This window comes from Hypanus sabinus, chromosome 12, assembly GCF_030144855.1.
Source record: "Hypanus sabinus isolate sHypSab1 chromosome 12, sHypSab1.hap1, whole genome shotgun sequence".
Taxonomy (NCBI): Eukaryota; Metazoa; Chordata; class Chondrichthyes; order Myliobatiformes; family Dasyatidae; genus Hypanus; species Hypanus sabinus.
This window is the reverse complement of record NC_082717.1, coordinates 107,762,617-107,787,845: the sequence shown is the minus strand read 5'-3', so window position 1 is coordinate 107,787,845 and position 25,229 is coordinate 107,762,617. Positions and strand designations below refer to the sequence as shown.

General features: G+C 47.4%; 1 protein-coding gene across 3 annotated transcripts in view; it reads right to left on the bottom strand.

Moving 5' to 3' along the window:
• Positions 1–25,229, bottom strand: part of LOC132403274 (NHS-like protein 1) — a 367,698-nt gene that overhangs the window by 136,862 nt on the left and 205,607 nt on the right. The window contains exon 1 of one of the 3 annotated variants that reach the window (XM_059986705.1): positions 5,480–6,030. The exons of the other annotated variants lie outside the window; for them this stretch is intronic. Within the exon in view, the coding sequence (XP_059842688.1) occupies positions 5,480–5,621 (142 nt within the window). The 5' untranslated portion in view covers positions 5,622–6,030. Of the gene's footprint in view, positions 1–5,479; positions 6,031–25,229 lie in introns of those variants that run through there. 3 annotated transcript variants of the gene reach the window in all.

The window sequence follows — 25,229 nt, the reverse complement described above, 5'->3', positions numbered from 1 at the left end:
GGTCTGCAATGGACAGACCAATCACTGGGAGAATGTCCTGGTCCATTGACACAGGGTCTGTAATGGACAGACCATTCACTCGGGGAATGTCCTGGTCCATTGACATGGGGTGTAATGGACAGACCATTCACTGGGAGAATGTCCTGGTCCATTGACATGGGCTGTAGTGGACAGACCATTCACTCCGGGAATATCCTGGTCGGATGACACAGGCAGGTTGTAAACTGGAGGTTACCAAGCCGTACAGTCAGTGGTCACTTTATTAGGTACACCTGTACAACTGCTTGTTAATGCTAACATCTAATCAGCCAATCATTTGGCAGCAACTCAATGCATAAAAGCTTACAGTTGTGGTCAAAAGGTTCAGTTGCTGTTGAGACAAAACATCAGAATGGGGAAGAAATGTGATTTCAGTGAGTTTGACATTGGTGCCAGATGGGGTGGCTGGAGTATCTGGCCTTTTGTCCACAATGCTGAGCCAACCTTTTAACCTACTCTAAGATCAATATAACTCTTCTCTCTCACGTAGCCTCCATTTTTCTATCACCCACGTGCTTATCTAAATCTCCCTAATGTATTCACCACTAACACCACCCCTAGCAGGATGTTCCAAGCACCAATTTCCCCCACCCCCAAATGTAAAAACACCTATCTCTGACACTGCCCCCCCCCCGCTACTTTCCTCCAATCACCTTAAAATTGTTTCATCCCGTATTATCTACTTCTGCCCTGGGAACAAATCTCTGGCTATCCACTCCATCTACACCTCTTAGCATCTGGTACACCTCCACTGTCACCTCTCATCCTCCTTTGTTCCAAAGGGAAAAGGTATCGCTCCCTCACCCTTTCCTCATAACCCATGCTCTCTAATCCAGGCCCCATCCTCTGCACCCTTTCTAAAGCTTTGACATCCCTTCTATAGTGAGGCCACCAGAACTCAACGTAACACTCCAAGTGAGGTCTAACCAGAGTTTTATAGAGCTGCAACATTACCTCACGGCTATTGAATCCAATCCCAACGCACCATATGCCCTCTTAACCCTATCACTTCTGCAGCAACATTGAGGGGTCTATGGATGTGGACCCCAAGATCCCATTGTTCCTCAGCACTGCTTAGAATCCACCCTGTACTCTACCTTCAAATTCCACCTTCCAAACTGTATCACTTCACACTCTTCTGGATTGAAATAGATCAACTGGCTACTCAACAAGTGCTTGTGACTCATTGTTTAACCACCTCATAAGGTAAATTGGTTTATTATTGTCTAACCGGTTTCATGGAGCTGCAACATTACATTACGGCTCTTGAACTCAATCCATCGACAAATGAAGACCAACATCAGCCACTCTCTTAAGCTAAAATGGATGAAATTGCTCACATTATGTACTTGATGAGTTTGCTAAGTAGACACTCCAAGGCACATTTCTTGCGGTAAAAAGAAAGCCCTTAACTCTGAGTGGAGTCATCGGGACGTCATCGTGACGGCAGTTTTTTTAAGCAGGCTTTCTTGTTTTTACGAGGCCGAGTTGTTAGCTCGACGCTTGACAATGGAAAACGTGCAAGGGAGCAGGCTGGATTCGAACTCAGCAGCCTTCGCTCCAAAGTCCGGCGCTGATGCCACTACGCCACCAGCCGGTGCTTTCTTGCAGTAAACGACAAGTCAAAATAACACATTCATGTTAGGGTTAGGTGCAGAGACAGAGGCTGTGTTGTCAGTGAATCAGTGTACAGCATGAAGCCAAGCACAAAACAGATAGGCAGGGTCTAATTAGGAACAGTCAGCATAGATTTGTGCGTGGAAGGTCATGTTTGACAAATCTTAGTGAATTTTTTGAAGAGGTTACTAGGAAAGTTGACAAGGGTAAAGCAGTGGATGTTGTCTATATGGACTTCAGTAAGGCCCTTGACAAGGTTTCGCACGGAAGGCTAGTTAGGAAGGTTCAATAGTTAGGTATTAATATTGAAGTAGTAAAATGGATTCAACAGTGGCTGGATGGGAGATGCCAGAGAGTAGTGGTGGATAACTGTTTGTCAGGTTGGAGGCCGATGACTAGTGGTGTGCCTCAGGGATCTGTACTGGGTCCAATGTTGTTTGTCATATGCATTAACAATCTGGTTGATGGGGTGGTAAATTGGATTAATAAGTATGCATATGATACTAAGGTAGGTGGTGTTGTGGTAATGAAGTAGGTTTTCAAAGCTTGCAGAGAGATTTAGGCCAGTTAGAAGAGTGGGCTGAACGATGGCAGATGGAGCTTAATGCTGTTAAGTGTGGCGTGCAACATTTTGGTAGGAATAATCCAAATAGGACATACATGGTAAATGTTAGGGCATTGAAGAATGCAGTAAAACAGAGTGATCTAGGAATAATGATGCATAGTTCCCTGAAGGTGGAATCTCATGTGGATAGGGTGGTGAAGAAAGCTTTTGGTATGCTGGCCTTTATAAATCAGAGCATTGAGTATAGGAGTTGGGATGTAATGTTAAAATTGTACAAGGCATTGGTAAGGCCGAATTTGGAGTATTGTGTACAGTTCTGGTCGCCGAATTATAGGAAAGATGTCAGCAAAATAGAGAGAGTATTGAGGAGATTTACTAGAATGTTACCTGGGTTTCAGCACCCAAGTTATTGCGAAAGGTTGAACAAAGTCAGGTCTTTATTCTTTGGAGCGTGGAAGATTGAGGGCAGACTTGATAGAGGTATTTAAAATTATGAGGGGAATAGATAGAATTGATGTGGATAGGCTTTTTCCATTGAGAGTAGGGGAGATTCAAACAAGAGGACATGAGTTGAGAGTTAGGGGGCAAAAGTTTAGGGGTAACACGAGGGGGAATTTCTTTACTCAGAGAGTGGTAGCTGTGTGGAACGAGCTTTCAGTAGAAGTGGTAGAGGCACGTTCGGTATTGTCATTTAAAGTAAAATTGGATAGGTATATGGACAGGAAAGGAATGGAGGGTTATGGACTGAGTGGGGGCCAGTGGGACTAGGTGAGAGTAAGCATTCGGCACAGACTAGAAGGGCCGAGTTGGCCTGCTTCCGAGCTGTGGTTGTTATATGGTTATAAAACACCTGACCTGTGCATCTTCGTGTCCGTAACCCTAATGCAACTCACCCGTGGCTAAGGATGATTCAAATATCTCTGCTAGGGCCACTGCAGTTTCTGCACTTGCCTCCCAAGGGTCCAAAGGAACACCTTGTCAGGCCCTGGGGATTTATTCACCCTAATTAGCCTCAAGACAGGAAACACCTCCTCCTCTGTAACCTGTATAGGATCCATGATCTCACTACTGCTTTGTCTCACTTTTATAGAACTTTTGTCCAAATCCTGACCAGATACAGATGCAAAAAATCCATTTAAGATTTCCTCCACCCCCTGCAGCTCCACACAGAGACCACCTTTCTGATCTTCAGGAGAACCAATTCTGTCCCTTGCAATCCCTTTTGCTCATATCACATCTGTAAAGTCCTGTGGGATTCTCCTTCACCTTTTCTGGTAGAGCAATCACAACATACCTTCTTGTAGCTCTCCCATTTACCTGCACCAGGACCATAGCCCTCCATACCCCTACCATTCAACATTGAAATCAAGCTCACATGCACCACTCGCACTGACAGCTTGCTCCACACTCCCACAACTCTGAGTGAAGAAGTTTCCCCTCAAGTTCCCCTTGAACTTTTCACCTTTCACCCTTAACCTATGACTGCTAGCTGTAGGCCCACAAAATCTCAGTGGAAAAAGCCTGCTTGCATTCAGTCCATCTATACCCCTCATAATTTTGTATACCACTATTAAAACCTCAACATTCCAAGGAATAAAGACCGAACCTATTCAATCTTTTATACCTCAGGTCCTCCAGACCCAGCAACATCGCTGTATTCTTTCAACCTTATTTACATCTTTCCTGTAGGTAGGTGACCAAAACTGCACGTGAAACTCCAAAATAGGCCTCACCAATTTCTTATAAAACTTCAACATAACATCCAATCTCCTGTGCTCAATACTTTGATGTATGACGGCCAGTGTGCCAAAAGCTTCCTTTACGACCCTATCTACCTTTAGCGTCACTTTCAATGAATTATGGAGCTGTGTTCCCAGATCTCTTCATTCTACCACACTCCTCAGTGCCCTACCTACCACTCACATGTTAAGACCTATCCTGGTTGATCGTTCCAAAGTGCAACACCTCAAACTTGCTTAAGTTAAATTCCACCTGCCAGTTTTCAGCCCATTTTTCCAGCGGGTCCAGATCTCGCTGCAAGCTCTTTGCTCGACCCCATTGCTGCACGGCTGGCATCTGTAGACTCGGTGCCTTGTCTCCTAAGTAACCATGGGCGCAGACTGAATGGAGCAGATCCTGAGAGGTGGCCATTAGAATAACAAGGGGTTTCGATGTGGACATTGCAGTCATTTCCTCTTGTAAAATGCAAGGGCATAGGTGAGAGGGGAGAGATGTAAAAGAACCCTGAGGGAAAACATTTTCACCCAGAGAGTCGTCAGTGAGTGAAAGGAGTGCTGGGTAGTTGAGGAAGGTATATTAACGACATATAAAAGACACACAAAATGCTGCAGGAACACAAAAGGTGAGGCAGCATCTGGAAAGGGGAATAAACAGTCGATGCTCCAGTCCCCTTCCTTTCTTGTCCCGATGAAAGACCTTGGCTTGAAACGTTGACTGTCCGTTGCCCTCCATAGGTGCTGCTTGAGCTGCCGAGCTCCCCCTGCATTTTGTGTGTGCTGCTCAAGATTTCCAGCATCTGTGGAATTTCCTGGGCTGATCATATTAAAGAAAGGTTTAGAGACGTGGGCCAAACAGGACTAGCCTGATGGAAAGTTGGGTTAGCATGGATCGGTTGGGCCGAATGGCCTGTTTCAGCTCTGTATGACTCTACGGCCTACCAAGGGAGTAGCATATAGCTGGAGATGCAGGCATCTGGGCCGGTTAACTACCTTTAGGGGTCTTCTTGGCAATGTGTCAAAAGTTAATACTTCTCCCCTATGTTGGAGAAGGAAGCAGAGGATGTTTCCATTAGTGGGAGAATGTAGGATCAGAGGGCACAGTCTCAGAATAGACAGACATCCATTCAGGACAAAGATGAAGAGTAATTTCCTTAGTCGGAGTAGTGATTCTGAGGAATTCATTGCCACAGACGGTTGAGGAGGCAAGTCATTGAGTGTATTTAGAACAGAGGTTGATAGGTTCTTGATTGTTCGGGGCGTCAAAGATTAAGGGGAGAAAGTAAGAGAATGGGGTTGCCACAGATAATAGGAGTAATGGTGAAGCAGACTCGACGGGCCGAATGGCCTACTTCCGCCCCTATGTCATTGTCACAGAATACAAGAGCACAGAAACAGGCATTCGGCCCATCTAGTCCTACCGACCTGCACCCTTTCCACCTCTCCCTCCCGTGTAAGTGCCAGCCCCCGGTGGTGGTGTGGACAGGCAAGGGAACGCTAATGGGAAGAAGCCACTCCTTACCGTCACTGTGCTGGGATGAGCACCTCCAGTCCTCCGGCGGACACACTGACCCCAGCTGCCTGGACGCGATGCTCAGCCAGCTGAGAGCTCGGGGGACCGAGCCGGGGCTCGGCTTCCTCTTCGACACACAGTCCTTCTTCATGGCTGGCCCGGAGGTCGGAGGTCGGTGATGTACATTGGCGAGGGGCGTTTCCCTCTCCCCAAGCCTCCCTCGGGGCGGCGTGCCGGCGGAGGGGGTCACAGGGAGACACGCGTGTTGCTTTGGGTGGGCTGGGTGAGCATGTCATCGCAGAGGCTCCGCTCGCCACATCTACCTGCGGAGAGGCAGCCTCCGGGAGGGGACAGCTCGGCGCTCTCGCCCGTTCCGTTCGAGCCGGGCGGCAGAGAGAGGTCCGGCCGCGGCCGACAGAGCGCAGAGTGAAACCCGATCTCTCCCAAACTCATAGCAACCGCCTGTGCACAAGCCCCACCCTCCATCGCGGCGCTTCTCCGGCCAGCCGAGCGCCTGTTTACACAGCTGGGTCCGTGTGTTGCATCCTACCTTCAGTCAACACCGGCAGACCCCCCGCCCGTCTCAATGACCGTCCGACCACTTCACCCCGAGCAGGAGTGCCAACTGAGGATGCCTCACTAAATTATTCAGCACAAAGAGCCCGGTTGTTTGTCATCTATCTCAGCGGCCGGGATGCTAACGCGGTTCACTGGATTGCGGGGGGCAACACGATGCGGGGTGTCGTGGACAGCCAGGAAGACGATCAGAGCTTGCAGCGGGGGAAACGGGCTGAAAGTGGCAGGTGGACAAGCGTGAGGTGTAGGACCAACCAGGGTAGGTCATTGAGCAGAGTGGTAGAACAAAGGGCAGGGCACACAGGTCAGTAACTCATTGATTAGTGGTGTCGGAGGTAGATAGTCATACAGAACGCTTTAGGCAAATTGGCCATCATAAATCAAAGTATTGACGAGTACAGGAGAGGAGATGTTATGTTGAAGCTGTACAAGACATTGGTGAGGCCTAACTTAGAGTATTGTGTGCAGTTTTACTCACCTAACTACAGGAAAGATGCAAATAAGGTTGAAAGAACGCAGAGAAAGTTTACAAGGCTTTTGCAGGGTCTGGAGGACCTGAGTTATGAGGAAAGATTGAACAGGTTAGGACTTTATTTTTTGGGATGTAGAAGTTTGAGAGATTTGATAGAAATGATGAGGGGTATTGATGGGGTAAATGCAAGCAGGTTGTTTCCACTGAGGTTGAGTGAGGCTCCAACTGGAGGTCTGTAGTTTAAGGGGAAACCTCTTCACCCACAGTGTCATGAGAGTGTGGAACGACATGCGACTCGATTTCACTGTTTAAGAGAAGTTTGGATCAGTACCCGGGAGGTAGGGAAATGGAGGACTATGGTCTCGGTGCAGATTAATGGGAATAAGCAGCCTAACTGGTTCGACATATCGAGATGGACCTGTTTCTATGCTGTAGTTTTCTGACTCCACAGTGCCCGATGCAAGGTTCATGCAGCGAATGAGCAAGCAGTGCAGCCAGTGTGGTATCATCATAGAGCCATAGAATGGAAAGAGGCCCTTTGGCCCAACTCATCTATGCTAACCAAGATACCAAGCTGATCTGATCCTGGATGGCCCACATCCCTTTATTCCTTGTCTTTTAAATAAGTTTTTTTAATATCACAATATATTTATAATAAGCAATTATTTACACGAATAAACGATGCTTTTTCATTCTAATAGTTTCTCACTCTCTGCGTTGAAAGGAATAAAGACGGAGACTGGCCTTGTAACTCAGGCCCTCGACTACTGGCAATGTCCTCATTTCTAAAGGCAGCAGCATCCATCGCAAAAGGCCCTCACTATCCAAGACATGCCCATTTCTTGTTTAAAACTTCCAAAAGGACTTTAAGGCATAGGAGCCATTTGGGCCATCGAGCCTGTTCTGCAATTCGATCATGGCTGATTTATTTTCCCTCTCCGCCCCATAACCTGTGACACAGGGTGGGGTAAAGACAGGAGACAGGGATAGAGAGGGAAAATAAATCAGCCATGACCAAGCTACAGGATCCTGAAGATCCACACTCAACATTTTAGGAAAAGTTTCTTCCCCTTCACCACCAAGTTTCCGACTGGTCCATGGAGACTTCCTCACGATTTCTCTTACACACTATTTATTTAATCTATTACTTAAGCGTAGTTTTTATGTCTTGCACTGTACTGCTGCAAAACAACAAATTTTGTGGCATAACGCCAGTGATATTAAACCTGATTTTGATATTCTCTTTTCTTCCCTCTCCCATCGGGCAGAAGATATAGAAATCTGAAAGAATGTACCAGCAGGGTCAACAACAGATCGACCCTGATGTTGTAAGATTATTAAGTATGTCCCCAGGTTGATAATTTGGACTCTTGACCTCACAATCTACTTCACTGTATCTTGCACATTATCACTTACCTGCCCTGAACTTTGGCTGAATCTGTTACACTGAATTCCATTTTGTAATCGGCCGGCAGTCAACTGTAAGACTGGGGTACAATTCCTGCTCCTCTCCGCAAGGAGAGTACATTCTCCCTGTCCCTGCGTCTGCGGGAGTCTCCTCCGATTTCCTCCCACGTTCCACAGACGTACAGGTTAGGGTTAATTCATGAGTTGTGGGCACGCTGTGTTGGTGATGGAAGTGTAGCAACCCCCAGCACACCCTAGGAAAATGTGTTGGTCATTGGTGCAAAGATGCATTTGTTTTGATGTATATGCGACAAGTAAAGCTAATTGAGATGTTCTCCAATCTTGGCAATTTACTTGCAAACGTTTCGTCACCACATATGAGGAGAAACTGTCAGTGAGTGCGCTGTTGACTGTGGCGTGTCTCCCACCTGCTTGGCCTTTATTACTTTTCAATCAGCCGACTGGACACCGTTCTGGAAACTCCGTTGTGATGTGGGGAGAAAATCTCGTCACTCATTCAACAGCACACTGACGATGTCTCCTCGTACGGTGACGAACAGTTAGCAGGTAAATTGCCCAGACCGGAGAACAACTCAACCCAACTGAGCTACACATCTTCTGGATTGTTTCCAAAGCTACTCTCGTTTGACCTCAATGCAGGGTGATCTGAGTGAGCAGTAAGTACTGTATCTGTGTACATGCAACAGTAATAAACCAATTCCAATACACATTTACCAATTCTGATAAACGTGTCAGAGTTGTCCATCCTGAACCCTTCACTCTCTCAGGATTAGCCTGGTAGCACATCAAGTGCTCCCTAAATACCACTGATAAAGCAGCTTTGTTTCAAAGTCTATCAGACCCCTGAACCAGTGTGGATCACTTCACTCACCCCAATACTAGTCTGATTCCACAACCTATAGACCCACCTTCAATGACTCAACAACTCATCTTCTGGGTATTAGTTAATACTTTTGCATTGGAGTTTGACTTCTTTTACATACTGGCTGTTTGTCCGTCATTTCATATTCATACATAGATAATAAACTTACTTTGCCATTTGCCTCTAGACGGAAGAGCTCCTTAGCCTGCCCTTGGACGCAGGCCACTGTTTACTGACAGCTCCCTGTCTGTCAGGTCACGTGTGCTTCACCAACAATGAGGCACTGTACGGCTGGTGGCTGAGTCACGGTGTGGGGACAGAGACACTTCCACTGGAGTGAAAGGGGAAACTTCATAGCAGCTGATCCCCGTTCCCCACTCCCCCCAGGACAGTCATTCCACTGCTGTCTGCCTGTGTTTGACATTTACCATTTGTGTTTAAAGAGGGCACAGGAAGTAGTCCACACCATGGTTTTCTGTCATCCGTACATGTAGGGCAACACAGTAGCATAGAGCCAATGACCCAGGTTCAATTCCCACCACAGTCCGTAAGGAGCTTGTATGTTCTCCCTGTGGGTTTCCTTTGAGTGCCCCAGTTCCCGCTCACATTCCAGAGGCAGACGGGTTGTGGGTTGGTAAATTGTGGACATGGTATGTTGGGGCCAGAAGCTGGCTGGCCCCCAGCACATCCTCGGGCTGTGCTGGTCGTTGACGCATTTCACCGAGAGTTTCAATGTACATGTGACAAATAAAGCTAATCTTTAAGGATTTGAGGACCCGAGTTATAGGGAAAGGTAGAATAGGTTAGGACTTTATTTCCTGAAGCGTAGGAGAGTGAGTGGAAAGAGGTATACAAAATTATGAGAGTAGATAGGATAAATGCAAGCAGGCATTATCCAGTGAGGTTGGGTGAGCCTACGGCTAGAGGTCATAGGTTAAGGGTGAAAGGGGAAAAGTTTACAGGGGAACATGACTGGAGGTGGTAAGAGTGTGAAATGAGCTGCCTGTGCGAGTGATACAGGCAAGCTCGATTTCAACATTTACGAACAATCTGCAGAGGTACATGGACAGAGGACTATGGTTCAGGTGGGAATAGACAGATTAACAGTTCGCCATGGACCAGACAGGGCCTGTTTCTCTGCTGTAGCGCTCCACGACTCTCTGATAATCTATGCGTGCACAAATCCATTTACGCATACTTCCACTGCTTACTAATGACAAAGGAAGCCAATCAGCCCATCGAGTTCATGCCGGCTGACAGAACGATCTTCACTTTGCACCTTGCAGTCCCTGCCAGTGAGGAGGAGGGGCTGGACTGGCTGGGACAGTTTTCACTGGAGACAGAGGGTTTACGATCACAGCGTAAGTGAGCCGGGTTCAGTGCCGCTGTACGTTCTTCTGTGACCGTGTGGTGCTCTGGTTTCCTCCCACAAACCAAAGGCACACGAGGCAGCTGCTTAATTGGTCACATGGGGTAACTGGCCGGTTTGGGCTTGTTGGTCCGGAAGGGCCGGTTAACAAGCTGTATCTCTAAAATACAGGGAGGATGTGCGAACTCCGTACAGTCAGCGTTGGACCCGGGTCCCCACAGCTGTGAAGGCAGCAGCTCACGCCCTGGTGCCTCCCTACTGCATGACACAGTGTTTGTTCCCCCAAAACAACATCTTCCACAACCTTCACTCAGTGGCCACTGTGTTAGGTACACCTGCTCATTAATACAAATATCTAATCAGCCAATCACGTGGCAGCAACTCAACACATAAAAGCATGCAGACACTGTCAAGAGGTTCAGATGCTGTTCAGGCCAAACATCGGAATGGGGAAGAAACGTGATCCAAGTGACTTTGACCGTGAAATGATTGTTGGTGCCAGACAGGGTGGTCTGAGTATCTCAGAAATCGCTGATCTGGGATTTTCACACACAACGATCTCAAGGGTTTCCAGAGAATGGTGTGAAAAACAAAAACACATGCAGTGAGTGGCAGTTCTGTGGGTGGAAACACCTTGTTAATGAGAGAGGTCGGAGGGAAATGGCCAGACCAGTTCAAGCTGACAGGAAGGTGAAAGAACTCAAATAACTACACATTACAACACTGGTGCAGCCAGCCCAGACTGGACTAAGAGGCAAGTGGTCTCCGGTTTGAATCCGGCCGGCTCCTTGCATGTCTTCCATCGAGCTGGCAACTCGGTCTCATTAAAAAAACAATGAAAAATGCTAACCAGACAGCGAGACTGCTGGCCGATGTGCCACAGGGTGCAGGAAGAAACCTGGTGGTGTGCAGAACAGCGTCTCCGGAAAAACAACATGTCAAACTTTGAAGTGGACGGGCTACAGTAACAGGTTCCGCTCTATACCTATCAAAGTGGTCACTGTGTGTACATCACTAATAAAGTGGCCACCAAGTATACATCACTATTTATTGTCACCAAACAATTGATTATAGAGCGTACAATCACAGTGATATTTGATTCTGCGCTTCGTGCTCCCTGGAGTACAAATCTAAGTAAATATAATAAAAATTTAAATTATAAATCCTAATTAGAAAATAGAAAAGGGAATGTAAGGTAGTGCAAGTCCGGATATTTGGAAGGCATGGCCCAGATCCTTGATTATCCTGGCAGCACTGCTCCGACAGCGTGCGGTGTAAAGTGAGTCCAAGGACGGAAGATTGGTTTGTGGGATGTACTGGGCTGTGTTCACGATCTTCTGCAGCTTCTTCTGGTCTTGGACAGGACAACTTCCATACCAGGTTGTGATGCACCCTAGAAGAATGCTTTCTACGGTGCACCTATAAAAATTAGTGATGGCTTTAGGGGACGGGCCAAATTTCTTCAGCTTTCTCAGGAAGTAAAGGCACTGGTGGGCCTTCTTGGCAGTGGACTCTGCTTGGTTAGACCAAGTCAGGTCATTTGTGATATTCGCCCCGAGGAACTTAAAGCTTTTGACCTGTTCCACCTGCACACCGCTGATGTAGATGGGGTTGTGCGGTCCACTACTCCTTCTGAAGTCAACAACCAATTCCTTCATCTTGCTGATGTTGAGGGATAGGTTATTGTCTTCGCACCATGCCATCAGGTTCTTAATTTCCTCTCTGTACTCAGACTCATCATTACCCAAGATACAGCCTACAATTATGGTGTCATCAGCAAACTTATATATTGAGTTCGATGGAAACTTGGCTACACAATCATGGGTGGACAGTGAGTACAGCAGGGGCTGAGTACACAGCCTTGTGGGGCACCGGTGCTCAGAGTGATTGTAGAGGAGAGCTAGTCCCCTATTTTTACAGCTCGGGTCCTCTTCTGTGAGGAAGTTGGTGGTCACTGTGTGTATGTCACTAATAAAAGATGGCCACAGTGTTTATGTCAGTGATAGTCAACCTGATTCTGATTCATCACTCTAATGTGGTAAACACAGCAGACAATTTAGCACAGTGATAAATAAACTCCATCTTATCTACCGCTGATTCATTACTTTACACGGACGTGCTCAGCAATTCCCCATTTCAAGGTTTGCTGGATACTAATAAACTGAAGCAATCCTTGGTATCACCCGTTATCTCAGCGACTCACTCCTGCGTGTGTCTGACCAATGCTGACTCACGGATTTGAGTCAGAATGTTGACATGTTGTTTATGTAGGTAGAAAGGGACTGGACAGGGATATAAAAATGGTACGAGGTGATAGGCTCCTTGGGGCAAGGGCAGGCAGAAGCCAAGAGCCTACAAGGGCAGGTGTGTTTATGAATCTTGGGCAGGAGATAGATAGAAATGGGCAAGTAGGGGTTTTCACCTAGATAAAGGCCCTTGACCCACAAGACTGACAGTCCATTTCCCTTCACAGATGCTGCCTGGCCTGCTGAGTTCCTCGAGTGGTTTGTTCCAACGACTCAAAATGGCAGGACCCTAGGCTGGCATTAGATGAGTGTAGACCTTGTGGCAGGCTTGGGGTGATCAGAAAGGAAAGCGGAATTTGGAGTGAAAGGTGAGAAACTGACGATGATTCGATGCAGGGCTGGGTTGAGAAGTGGCAGGTGGAGTTCAAACCGGGAAAGTGAGAAGTGATTCACTTTGAAATGTTGAACGTTGGTAGAGAACAGGGTTAATGGCAGAATTCTTAGCAGTGTGGAGCAACAGAGAGATGTAGGGTCCACGTCAATATATCCCTCAAAGTTGTTAGTGAGGGCAGAGTTCAAAGAGCCACGAGGTAATGTTGCAGATCTATAAAGCTCTGGTTAGAGCTCACTTGGAGAGTTATTTGTTTATACAATGCAGAACAGGCTGACCTTGCTCTTCAAACCTCGCCACCCAGCACTCCCCCAACTTCATCCCAGCCTAATCACAGGGCAATTTACAGTGACCAGCAACTGGACCCATGTCACCCGTATGGTGAAGCACTGTGCAAACCACTACGGTTCTGTGCAACGCCATGCCCACAGGGTTGATGCGGTGCCTGGCGCGTTGACCTCCATTAGTCAGGGGTTCAGTTCGAGAGCCAGAGGGTAATGTTGCAGATCTCTAAAACTCTGGTTAGACCTCACTTGGAGTATTGTGGACAGTTCTGTTCGCCTCACTATAGGAAGGCTGTGAAGCTTCAGAGAGGGTGCAGAGGAGGTTTACCAGGACACAGCCTGGATTAGAGAGCGTGTCTTGCAAGTTTAGGTTGAGCGAGTTGGGCTTTTCTCTTTGGAACAAAGGAGGACGAGGGGTGACTTGATACGAGTGTACAAGACAATAAGAGGCATATATCGAGTGGACAGCCAGAGACTTCTCCCAGGGCGTAAACTGCTCAGACCAGAGGAAATAATTTTATGGTGATTAGAGGAAAATATACGGGGTATCAGAGGTAGCTCTTTTTACGCAGAGAGTGGTGGGAGTGTGGGACAAGTTGCCGGGGCTGGTGGTGGAGACAGATATATTCAGAACATTTAAGAAACTCTTAGGTAGGCACATGGATGATAGAAAAATGGAGGGCTTTGTGGGAGGGAGGGGTTAGGTTGGTCGTGGAGTGGATTAAAAGGTCGCCGCAACTTTTTGGACCAAAGGGGCCTGTAGTGAACCGTAATATTCCATATGAAATTTTATATTCTATTCCCGCTGGATGAGAAACACACAAACTGCTGGAGCAACTCAGCAGGTTAGGCTGCAACTATGGAAGGGAACTGGAAAGGAAGGGGTGAGAAGCCAGAATAAAAGGTGGGAAGGATCGCAGGCTGGACCACGTCAGGAGGGCGATGGGTGGGAGGTGACAGGTGGAAAAGATAAAAGGGCGGAAGAGGAGGAGTCAGATAGGAGAGGAGAGAGGACCAGAGGGGAAAGGAAAGGAGGAGGAACACCAGGGAGAAGTGATAGGCAAGTGTATTCTGTTATCCCTTTACCCTTGCACTACCTGAAAGCAATGACATGATGAAATGATCATTCTAAACAAAGTATTTCACTAAAACCAGTAAATCTGCAGAAGCTGGAAATCCAAAGAGCGCACACAAAATACCTCAGTAACAATTACGAAATAATATATGCCACAATCATTAGGGAGACTCTGGCAATCCCGCATACTCAGTACTTCAGTGGTGCTGGACCAGTGAACTAACTGACTATCGAGCTTACTCATTTTAACACCCCAACCCATTTTCATTCAAGACTTTACTCAGTATTATAGGTGCCAGGTAAGTTTGAAGGGAGTGTGGGAGCCAGGACCGGATGGGCCGGGTGGAACATGAGAACTGGGGCCCTGCAGACTGGAAGCTCAGTGGACAAACTTTCCCTGCTGAGTCAGGTGTTGATCTGTCTGAGCACAGGGACAGCAGGTGACTGGAGTTCAAAGCAGGTACTGTATATGTCACCAGACACTATGCTAAAGATAGAGTGCAGCAGAAGCCTATTGGCTTTTCCAGCCACCCCTGCAACCCCTGATTTAACCCTGCCTAATCAAGGGGCAATTTACAATGAACAATTAACCTACCACCCGGGATGTCTTTGGACTGAGGAAGGGAATCGGACCCACATATTCCATGTGTAAGATACACAGACTCCTTAGAAAGACCGCTGGGATTGAACTTTGATCTCTGACGCTGTGAACTGTAATACCGTCGCGCTGACAGTGTGGTATTGCGGCGTTCACGGTAAAACGAAGAAACACAACGTAAAAACTACACACAAAGACTGACGAACAACCAATGTGCACATTTAAAAAGAACACAATAATCCTACTAAGGGTAGTGGATTTGGCCCAGCACGTGAAAAGCTGTCGTAGGAAAGCAGCGTCCATCATCGGAGACCCCCACCACCCAGGCCGTGCTCTCTTCTCACCACGGCCATCAGGAAAAAGGTACAGGAGCCTCAGGATCCACACCACCTGGTTCATGAACAGTTACTCAACAATCAGGCTCTTGAACAAATGTGGATAACTACATTCACGGGCCCCATCATTGAAATGTCCCCACAAACAATTATCTCACTTTGAGAACTTTTTATCTCTTTATCTCATGGTCTCGTTACTTATTGCTACCTATCTAGATTTGTATTTGTACACTTTGTCGTCTTGCGCACTCTACTTGATCTTTCACTGATCCTGTTACAGTTACTATTCTATAGATTTGATGAGTCCGCCCGCAGGAAAATGGCCTCACACGGCGCTCTGCAGAGCAGTGCAGTTGTCACCGGAAGGTCCCCTCTGTTCACCCAGGGCGAGAAATATTGTCCAGAATTGCCAGGATTTTCCACAGGGAGAACTCTGAACTTCAGAGTCCCCGAAAATGAGTTAATAGGTTGTAGACTCAATTCAGTGTTGAGATGAGTGAAATGTCCTCACTGGTTCAGGAGCTTGATGGTTGAGGGGTAACAACTATTCCTGAACCTGATGATGCAGGACCTGACACTCCTGATGGTTGTAGCAAGGAGAGAGCGTGGCCTGGGTGCTGGGGCTCCTAAGTTCGAAGGAATTTCCGGTATGTCAGATTTTTAACTTACCGATGTTTCCTCACATTCAGAACGGTGGTCTCTTTAAGACCTTCCTCCCAATCACTCTGTGTTGCTGACTCCTGGGACGCTTGACAACCGTCCCGAGGAGAGGATGTCAAGCGCAGCTATCCAATAATCAATTCCCATCTAACAGAGATCGTCCATTTCCATGCAGGGCACTTCCATTACAAGCAGCCCAGCTCCCGCACTCATTGATTCTTCTCCCAGCTGCCGAGCAGAACACAGCTTATTCCATTTCCCTGAAACAGCAGTTTCCTAACTCAATCTCAAACAGCCGCGACTGACGTTACACAACTCGAAATGCTCTATTGAAAGGACAGAATGCAGACACATACTGGCCATGTGGCTGAACGGTGACGCTCGTGGGCTGCCCCCAGCACACCTTTGGCTGTGTTGGTTGATAACACAAACATTTCCATAAAAGCACGAGACGAAGGAACAGAATTAGGCCATTTGGCCCATCGAGTCTGCTCCAGCATTTCATCATGGCTGATCCATTTCCCATTTAGCCCAAATCTCCTGCCTTCTCCGCATATCCTCCATGCCCTGACTAATCAAAAATCCATCAAACCCTGCATTAAATTACTCGGCCTCCACCACTGTCTGTGGCTACAAATTCCACAGATTCACCACTCTCTGGCTAAAGAAATTCCTCCTCATCTAAATAGATGTCCCTCAATTCTGAGGCTGTGCCCTCTGATTTTAGACTTCCCCACCATAGGAAACATCCTCTCCACGTCCACTTTTCAATATTCAGTAGGGTTTCAATGAGATCCCCCCTCATTGTCCTACACTCCAGCGAGTACAGGCCCAGCACCATCAAATACTTCTCTCATGTTAACCCTTTCATTCCTGAGATCTTTATCAGAGACCTCCTCCGGACCTTCTCCAATGCCCACTGGTTGAATACTTGACTATTCAGCACAGCTCTCCCTGCACTTGACTGAAGCCCAGAGAAAGGCAGACTTGCCATGCAATAATGATGATTTGATAGTTTACAGTCCTGACAGTTATTAGCTTCCAATTCCCTTCCCAATCTGCATGTCTCTTTCTACCTCTGTGTTTACATCCTTTCACCACTCTGAATCCAGATCCAACACCTCCTGTGTCCCCTCTGGATCTCTCAGCTCATGAATTTTACTCCACTACCGACAGCTACGCACCAGACTTTCCTCCCGACCCCTCTCTGCCGCCCCCTTTCCTTTCCTCCTTTCAGTTCTCACTTTGAACCAATTTATTTACAAACGAGGTACAGCACGGTAACAGGCCCTCCGGGTCCAATGAGTTTGTGCCGCCCAGTTACACCCACGTGACCAATTAACCTTGTAACCTGTATGCCTTTGGAATAGAAACAAAAAAAACCTACAGCACAATACAGGCGTCTCTTAAAAGACCCTATCGTATCCGCCTCCGCCACCGTCGCCAGCAGTCTATTCCACGCACTCACCAATCTCTTGAGTGAAAAACTTACCCCTGACCTCTCCTCTATAAAGCACCTTAAAACTATGCCCTCTTGTGGCAACCATTTCAGCCCTGGGAAAAAGCCTCTGATCATTCACACGATCATTGCCTCTCATCGTCTTGTACACCTCTATCCGGTCACTTCTCATCCTCCGTCGCTCCAAGGAGATAAGGCCGAGTTCGCTCAACCTATTCTCATAAGGCATGCTCCCCGATCCAGGCAACATCCTTGTTAATCTCCTCTGCATCCTTTCTATAGTTTCCTTCTTGGTGAGACAACCAGAACTGAGCACAGTACTCCAAGTGGGGTCTGACCAGGGTCTTATATAGCTGCAACATTACCTCTCGGCCCCTGACCAGGTTCATTTCCCAATACCAGATCTAGTACAGCCTCTCTTCTTATAGGCTTACCTACATATTGTGTCAGGAAACCTTTCTGAACACACCTAACAAGCTCCACCCCATCTAAACCCCTCGCCAATCGGTATACTTAAATTAAAATCTCCCAAACCCAACAACCCTGTTATTATTACACCTTTCCAGAATCTGTCTCCCTATCTGCTCCTCAATGCCCCTGTTACTATTGGGTGGTCTATAAAAAACACCCAGTAAAGTTATTGACCCCTTCCTGTTCCTAACCTCCACCCACAGAGACTCCGTAGACAATCCCTCCATGGCGTCCACCTTTTCTGTAGCAGTGACACTATCTCTGATCAGCAGTGCCACGCCCCCACCTCTCGTGCCTCCATTTCTGAAACATCTAAATCCTGGTACTCGAAGTAACCATTCCTGCCCCTGAACCATCCAAGTCTCTGTAATGGCCACCACATCATAGCTCCCGTTGGGGGGGGGGGGAGCACAGAACCTGGGGGAAACCCACGCACTCCTTACAGACTGCAGCGGGAACTGAACCCGGGTTGCTAATCATGTCCAAGCTACACGCAAAAGACATGGGGGAACAACCAAAGGAATGTCCTTTCAGGGCCTGTTTTTCCAGAATCAGTAGTGAAAGTAATTTGAAAGGAAATGGATTGTTTTAAATAAATTCAGAAGGGAGGAACGAAATAGCGTTACGGAAATGGGTTGTTACGTTACTCAAAGGATGAACAAGTCTCCCTGACCAATAATCGCAGTTATCGATTGGACATCCTGTTGTGGACGTGTGCAGTTGTCGCCTTTACAGGATGGTTCCCGAACGGATCTACAAAGAACCAGAGGACTGGCGCACACATGGAAACTATTCACACATGCAGATGTTGGAAATCTGGAGCGACACACAAAAAGTTGGAGGAACTCGGCAGGTCAGGCAGAAATGGTCCTCCTTCCTCTTCAGCTTCCAAAGCCTGAGAACCCTTCAGAAATACACGACCAAGGTCTCAACAAGAGCCATCTCTCTGAAAAGTCTTCTCTCAAAGAGGGGTTACTTGGCCATTTTCTCTGACCCTTCCAGAACTTTGCAAAACAATCTTTTCCTTTTGTTACTGGAACTACTTTCACTACTGTTTGAAGAAGGGCGTTGCTTGTACAATGATACTACCCTGAGATTTGCAAACATAGAAATTTAGGACACCCAACACGACTTGGCCTGGCGTGACCAGGTCAGCGGATCCATTGACGGACCATGAGGGCATCCCAACCGGATGCATTACACCTTGGAGCTATGAAGTCATAAAGGCCAACAGCACAGAACCAGGCCCTTCAGCCCATCTCGTCCATGTTGAACTATTATTCTGCCTAGTTGCATCAACCTGCGCCTGGACCCCTCCCCATCCACACAGTTCTGCACTGGACCAGAAGAAACATTGAGCACGGGATCGTTATGATTCCTCACTCTGGCCACCTTCCACCCAGCGGTGGCCTCTCTCTGGAAGACCTTTCTCGCTAACCGCTCCAGTGATCACACTCCGTGACCGGCTGCTGTTCCCGAGAGGAACAACGAGGGTGGCTCCCAGCGGGATCAGATTAACAGGAGCAGGATAACACAGGTCAGGGACAGAGAAAACAGACCAGTCAAACAAACCTGACAGGTTAATAGAGGTTAGGGGCCAGCCGACTGGAAGATATATTGTAATAGAGCACGGCAGACATCTTGGGGCAAGTACCTCTTCCGATTGGCTGGAACTTGGAGATTTTTTTCTGTCATTTTTCTTTCCCCCGGCACGTAAATCTCTGGATTATTTCAAGAGATCCTAAGTCTCCTCTCCATGCACAGCAGAGCTAGTGTGCTGGATTGGTCTTGCTCAGTGACTGATAAATTTTGGTCACCGAATTATAGGAAAGATGTCAACAAAATAGAGAGAGTACAGAGGAGATTTACTAGAATGTTACCTGGGTTTCAGCACCTAATTACAGAGGAAGGTTGAACAAGTTAGGTCTTTATTCTTTAGAGCGTAGAAGGTTGAGGGGGGACGATAGAGGTATTTAAAATTATGAGGGGGTAGATAGAGTTGATGTGGATAGGTTTTTTCCATTGAGAGTAGGGGAGATTCAAACAAGAGGACATGATTTGAGAGTTAGGGGGCAAAAGTTTAAGGGTAACACGAGGGGGAATTTCTTTACTCAGAGAGTGGTAGCTGTGTGGAACGAGCTTCCAGTAGAAGTGGTAGAGGCACATTCAGTATTGTCATCTAAAGTAAAATTGGATAGGTATATGGACAGGAAAAGAATGGAGGGTTATGGGCTGAGTGGGTGTCAGTGGGACTAGGTGAGTGTAAGTGTTCGGCACTGACTAGAATGGCCGAGATGGCCTATTTCCGTGCTGTAATTGTTATATTGTTCATTATTATTGTTACACACGTTTATTATGGTTGCATCCCGGCCTACACGTGGTGGATACAGCTGGTCCATCACATGACTGAGCACACCTACAAAGAGCACAGCCGCAAGAGAGCCGCGTCCGTCAACGATACCCACCACGCAGACCAGGCTCTGCCACCGGACAGCAGCCTCAGGTGCCATAACACCAGGTTCGAGAACAGTTATTACCCCTCAGCCACCCAGACTGCTGACCCGGCGTAGATAACCCCAACACTGAACCTATTTACTCACTTTCAAGCCTCTACGACTCATGTTCTCAGTACCCCTTGCTTATTACTGTTATTTTGTTTTTGCACAATTTGTCTTCGTTTGCACAACAGTTGATTTTGTCTCTGTACCTTCTTGCTGCTCGACTGCGAATGTCTGCATCTCAGGGTTGTGTTTGGTGACCCGTCCGTGCTTGGATAATAAACTTGCTTTCAGCTTTCATATCCTGGGGTGCAGTGAAATACTTTGAAAATATACAACTTGGGTGGTCAGTGAGATGAAAGGCCATAACGAGGCAGAGTGAGGAGTTAACTGTCCTCGGGATCTACCACCCTGAGCCTGCTGGTGCATGGTCTGTATCATCCGCCTGATTTGGGGGGTGGGTCGAGTCGTTAATAATGCTGCTTGCTTTACTGAAGCATCCAGTTGCTGCCCCATGCCTGGCTGATTTGATATTTACATTGACAAGGCGTACCTAATAAAGTGGCCACTGAGTGTCCATCATCACACGTGTACACACGGAGGCGAGTCTGGCTTACGTGATGCACTGAGCTATGTTCACAGCTCCCCACGGTTTCCTGTGCCGAACAGTCACCAGACGAAGCCGTGATGCATCCCAACAGAATGACTTCTATGGTGTGCAAAATCAAAGCTGTTAAGAGTAGATGGGGGCAGGCTGAGGCTACATCCACACCACGCGGATAAATCCGTAACTGAAGCGTTTTCTCTTTGTTTTTACCCTCCGTCCACACTAAAATGGCATTTTCGTCCCCCGAAACCGGAGTTTTTCAGAAACGCTTTCCAGGGTGGGTATTTTTAAAAAGACTGTTCGGGCAGATCAGTGTGGACGGGGTAACCAGAGAAATCTGAAAACGCTGTCAGACGGCAGTGCGCCATTTCATTGTTTTCTTGAATGCAACCTAACAATTTCAGAACAGACGGCAACGAGACTGATGCCAGAAGAGTTAGAAATGTACTCACTAAATACTTTGACCCATAACTTACTGAATAAGTAAGTATACTCACTTTGCCCTGTTTTCTGTCCTTGCTTGAATGAAGGTGGTTTCCCTATTTATGCAAGTATTTCTCTGACAATAGATGTGTAACAGCCTAATGTAACATTGTATGGAAATACAAGATAACACTGATGCAGACATGTTTTACACATCTAACAAGGTGCTTTATTAATGCAACAGAGTTAGCCAGTTTTTCAATGTTCGTCGTCAGCTGGGTCAATCTGTCCGTGAACTCCCTGTCAGTTGCCTCCGTATGCTCCAGTATTTTTTTTACTTTTAAGTTCTCCTGCGCGAAAGCCAACAGCTGTCAGTCGTTTTAAGTTTTTCTAGTCTGTAACTACACAAACGTGCACTTTCACGGTGAGATTTGACACCAAACATGTCGCTTGTTTTCGGTAGACGTGTCCTGCGCGTGCACAGGAGGAGGAGATTCGCCGAAATCTCCGTTTCAATGTGGAGAGAGATATTTTCAAAAATGCATACTGTTGACGCCTCATGTTTTTACGTGAAACCGGCATTTTCAAAATTATCCAGTCTAGTGCTATACCTGTGTGAGTCAGGAAGACGTGTTATAACCTAGAGAGAGACATCCTGTAGTCCTAGCAAGAATACATTAGCATTGCAGCAAGAAAACAAGTTCAAGGCTCTTTGAGAAGAGGGAGAAGTGCAGGGATGATTCAAGGACACTGAGGCACAGTGTCTCACAGTTGATAGAGATACAATAGACAATAGGTGCAGAAGTAGACCATTCGGCCCCTCGGGTCTGCACCGCCATTCTGAGATCATGGCATGTACCAGATGATATGATGCATAGATCAAATGGACAGCCAGAGACTATATCCCAGGGCTACAGTGGGTTATCTGAGAGGGCATGACTTTGTGACTGGAGAAAAGTATAGTGGGGATAGTTTTTTCACAGAGAGTAGTGAGTGTGTGGAACACAGAGGCAGGGTGGTGGCAGAGTGGGCTCCGCAACGTCAGCGAGACCCGACTCAGACTGGGGGACCGTCTGTCCAGCGGGTTTGCTCCATCTGCCACAGCAGGCGGAACCATTTCCTCTCCCCATTCCCACTCGGACATGGCCTCCTCTACTGTCAAGGTGAGGACAAACTCGGGTTGGAGGAGTCACACCTGATATTCCATCTAAGGTAGCCTCCAACCTGATGGCACGAACATCAATTCCTCTAACTTCCAGTAATTTCTCCTGTTTCCATTCCACATCTGGTTACCCTATCACACCACTACCCATTCTCTCCTCGTCTACCCATCCCTCCTTCTGGTCCCCTTCCTCCTTCCCTTTTTCCCATGACCTACTCTCTTCCCCTATCAGATTCCTTCTTCTCCAGCCATTTATTCTCACCTATTACCCATGCCCCTCCCCACACACCTACCTTCCCCTAGTCTCACCTATCACCTTGTTCCCCCTCCCCTTACTTTACAGTCCCAGTAAAGGATCTTGGCCCAAAGTGTCAACGGCTTATTCCTCTCCATAGACACTGCCTGACCTGCTGAGTTCCTCCAGCATTCTGTCTGTGACTGTTTCCATCCCTCTGCTGAGGATATTTACCAGGAAATGCATTGATGAGAAGGTATGATCTATAAGAGGAGGTAGCACAAATTTGGGTTGTTTAATCTGTAAGATTAGGAGAGGCACAGATAATGTAGACAATCACAACCTTATCCCCAGGGAAGAAACGCCAAATACTAAAGGACATGAATTTAAGATGAAAGAGCAAATTTTCAAGAGGATGTGCAAGTCAAACTTTATTTTACCCAGAGTGGTGGGTGCTTAGAACTGTTAGACATACGCACACGTAGGGAATGGAGGGATATGGATCACGCGTAGGTTTAGGAGACAGTTTAATTTGGTGATTGTGCTTGGTGCGGATATTGTGCACGTAAGGACCTGTTTACGTTTTGTGTAAGATTCATACACTGGGAGAAGCCGGCATCCGGAGCTGCACTTTACCCAGCAGCCACCGGGTGGCGCTGTAACCCGAAACTCAGTCTAAGAATTCTTTATTTATGTAAATGACAACCGATAACCTTGTTTTGACTTCTGACAGAAGCGCCATTGCTCAGGCAAAAAAGAACTTCCACACACACCCACACTCAAATGCTGGAGGAACTAAACAGGTTAAGGCAGCATCTATGGAAAATAATAAAACAGTCGCTGTTTCACGTCGAGTCCCTTCGTCAGACCCAAAACGTCAACTCTTCGATTCCCTTTACAGATGCTTTAATGTCCAAAGGATGAACTTCTTCACTCAGAGGGTGGTGAGAGTGCGGAACGAGGTGCCAGTGTAAGTGGTGCATGTGATTTCGACATTGAAGAGAAGTGTGGGTGGGAAGCAGCACAGAGGGCTGTGGGCCAGGTGCAAGTCGACCAGACTTGGCAGAATAGTAGTTCAGCACTGACTAGACGGGCTGAAGGGCCTGTTTGTGTGCTGTACTGTTTCATGACTCTGTTCGATCTGACCCACTGAGGGTCTTTTTTCGCACGTTTGTTCTGCAGGCTCCAAACCTCAGTCTAAGGGGGAACTGGCATCATTGTCGGTAATAGTCACACTTGATGACCAAAAATAAAGAACAAAGCAGATCAGCCATGAGCAAGTACGTCCAAGTGTGTTACAACCTGCCCGAGTCACAGCCCGCGAAGTTGTGATGTCGTCTGTCCATGCATCAGAATATGGCTAGACACCATGTTCAGGGGAGTGTGTATATGCACCCCCACGCACACCCTCATGCAGACACACACCCCCACGCACATCAAGGATACACACCCTCCATAGCAGGACACAGTCCACTAGCATTCTGTCTGTTCTCCAAAGGGGCATCAGTTACAGAATACTACGGCACAGAAACAGGCCCTTCGGCCCAACTCGATTGTGCTGGATTGGCTTTCCGGCAAGTCACCTGGACCATAGTCTTCTATACCCCTCTCATCCGAGTACCCACCCAAACATCACAATTGAATGCACACAAAATCTGGAGGAACTCTGCAAGACAGGCGGCATCTTTGGAGAGGAACAAACAGCTTGATGTTTCGGGCAAAGACCCTTAGCCAGACCGGATGAAAGGTCTTGGTGCGAATCATCGACTCTCACTGCCCGACCAAACAAGTACAGTGCTCTCCGTCCACCGCGCCCCAGAGACCCCTGTCCCCTTGAACGCTTCTGGAGACATCCCAACTCTCCAGCAGAGCAGCACAATATCCTCGGAAAATGTGGTGCCCCGGAGGGCGACGGGAGAGGGGAAGGGCGCGAGACAGACCCAGAGGTGGAGGAGGGTTGGACTCGAGTTCCGGCTGAGGACAGAGGTCTGTATTGAACCAGATCCATTACACAAGGCCATCAGACAAAGGAGCAGAATTTATTATCCCTCTCAACCCAGTCTCCTGCTTGCTCCCCAAAACCTTTGACACCCTTACTAATCAAGAACCTTTCAACCTCCACTTTAACTACACCCCAATGACTTGGCCTCTGTTTCCTACAGTGGGGGATTCTTGGACCAGAGGGCAAGAAACCTCCTAAATCTTCCTCATCTCATCTTCTCCACCTTCTGAGTCCCCATGACATTGAGGATGCCTTCAAGAAGGTGGCACCTGTCATTAATCACCAAAGACGTGCCCTCTTCTCATTACTACCATGAGAGAGGAGGGTAAAGACACACACCCAATGATTTAGTGACAGCTTCTTCCCCTCCACCATCTGCTTCTGTGTGGAATGGAGTGTCTGGAATGTTTTCGGTACACGTGACACGGTAATAGCTTCACGAATGACAATTAGTATTTTGTTCCCTGAATTCCGATTCAGTTATTAGCACGCGTACGGCTGCAGGTCCAGTGAAATGTGTGTTTGTCTCCCTGGGGATGTGCCGGGGCAGCCCATGAGTGTCACCACGCGTCCCAGCACGTCTGCAATGCTCAGCAGAGCAACAGC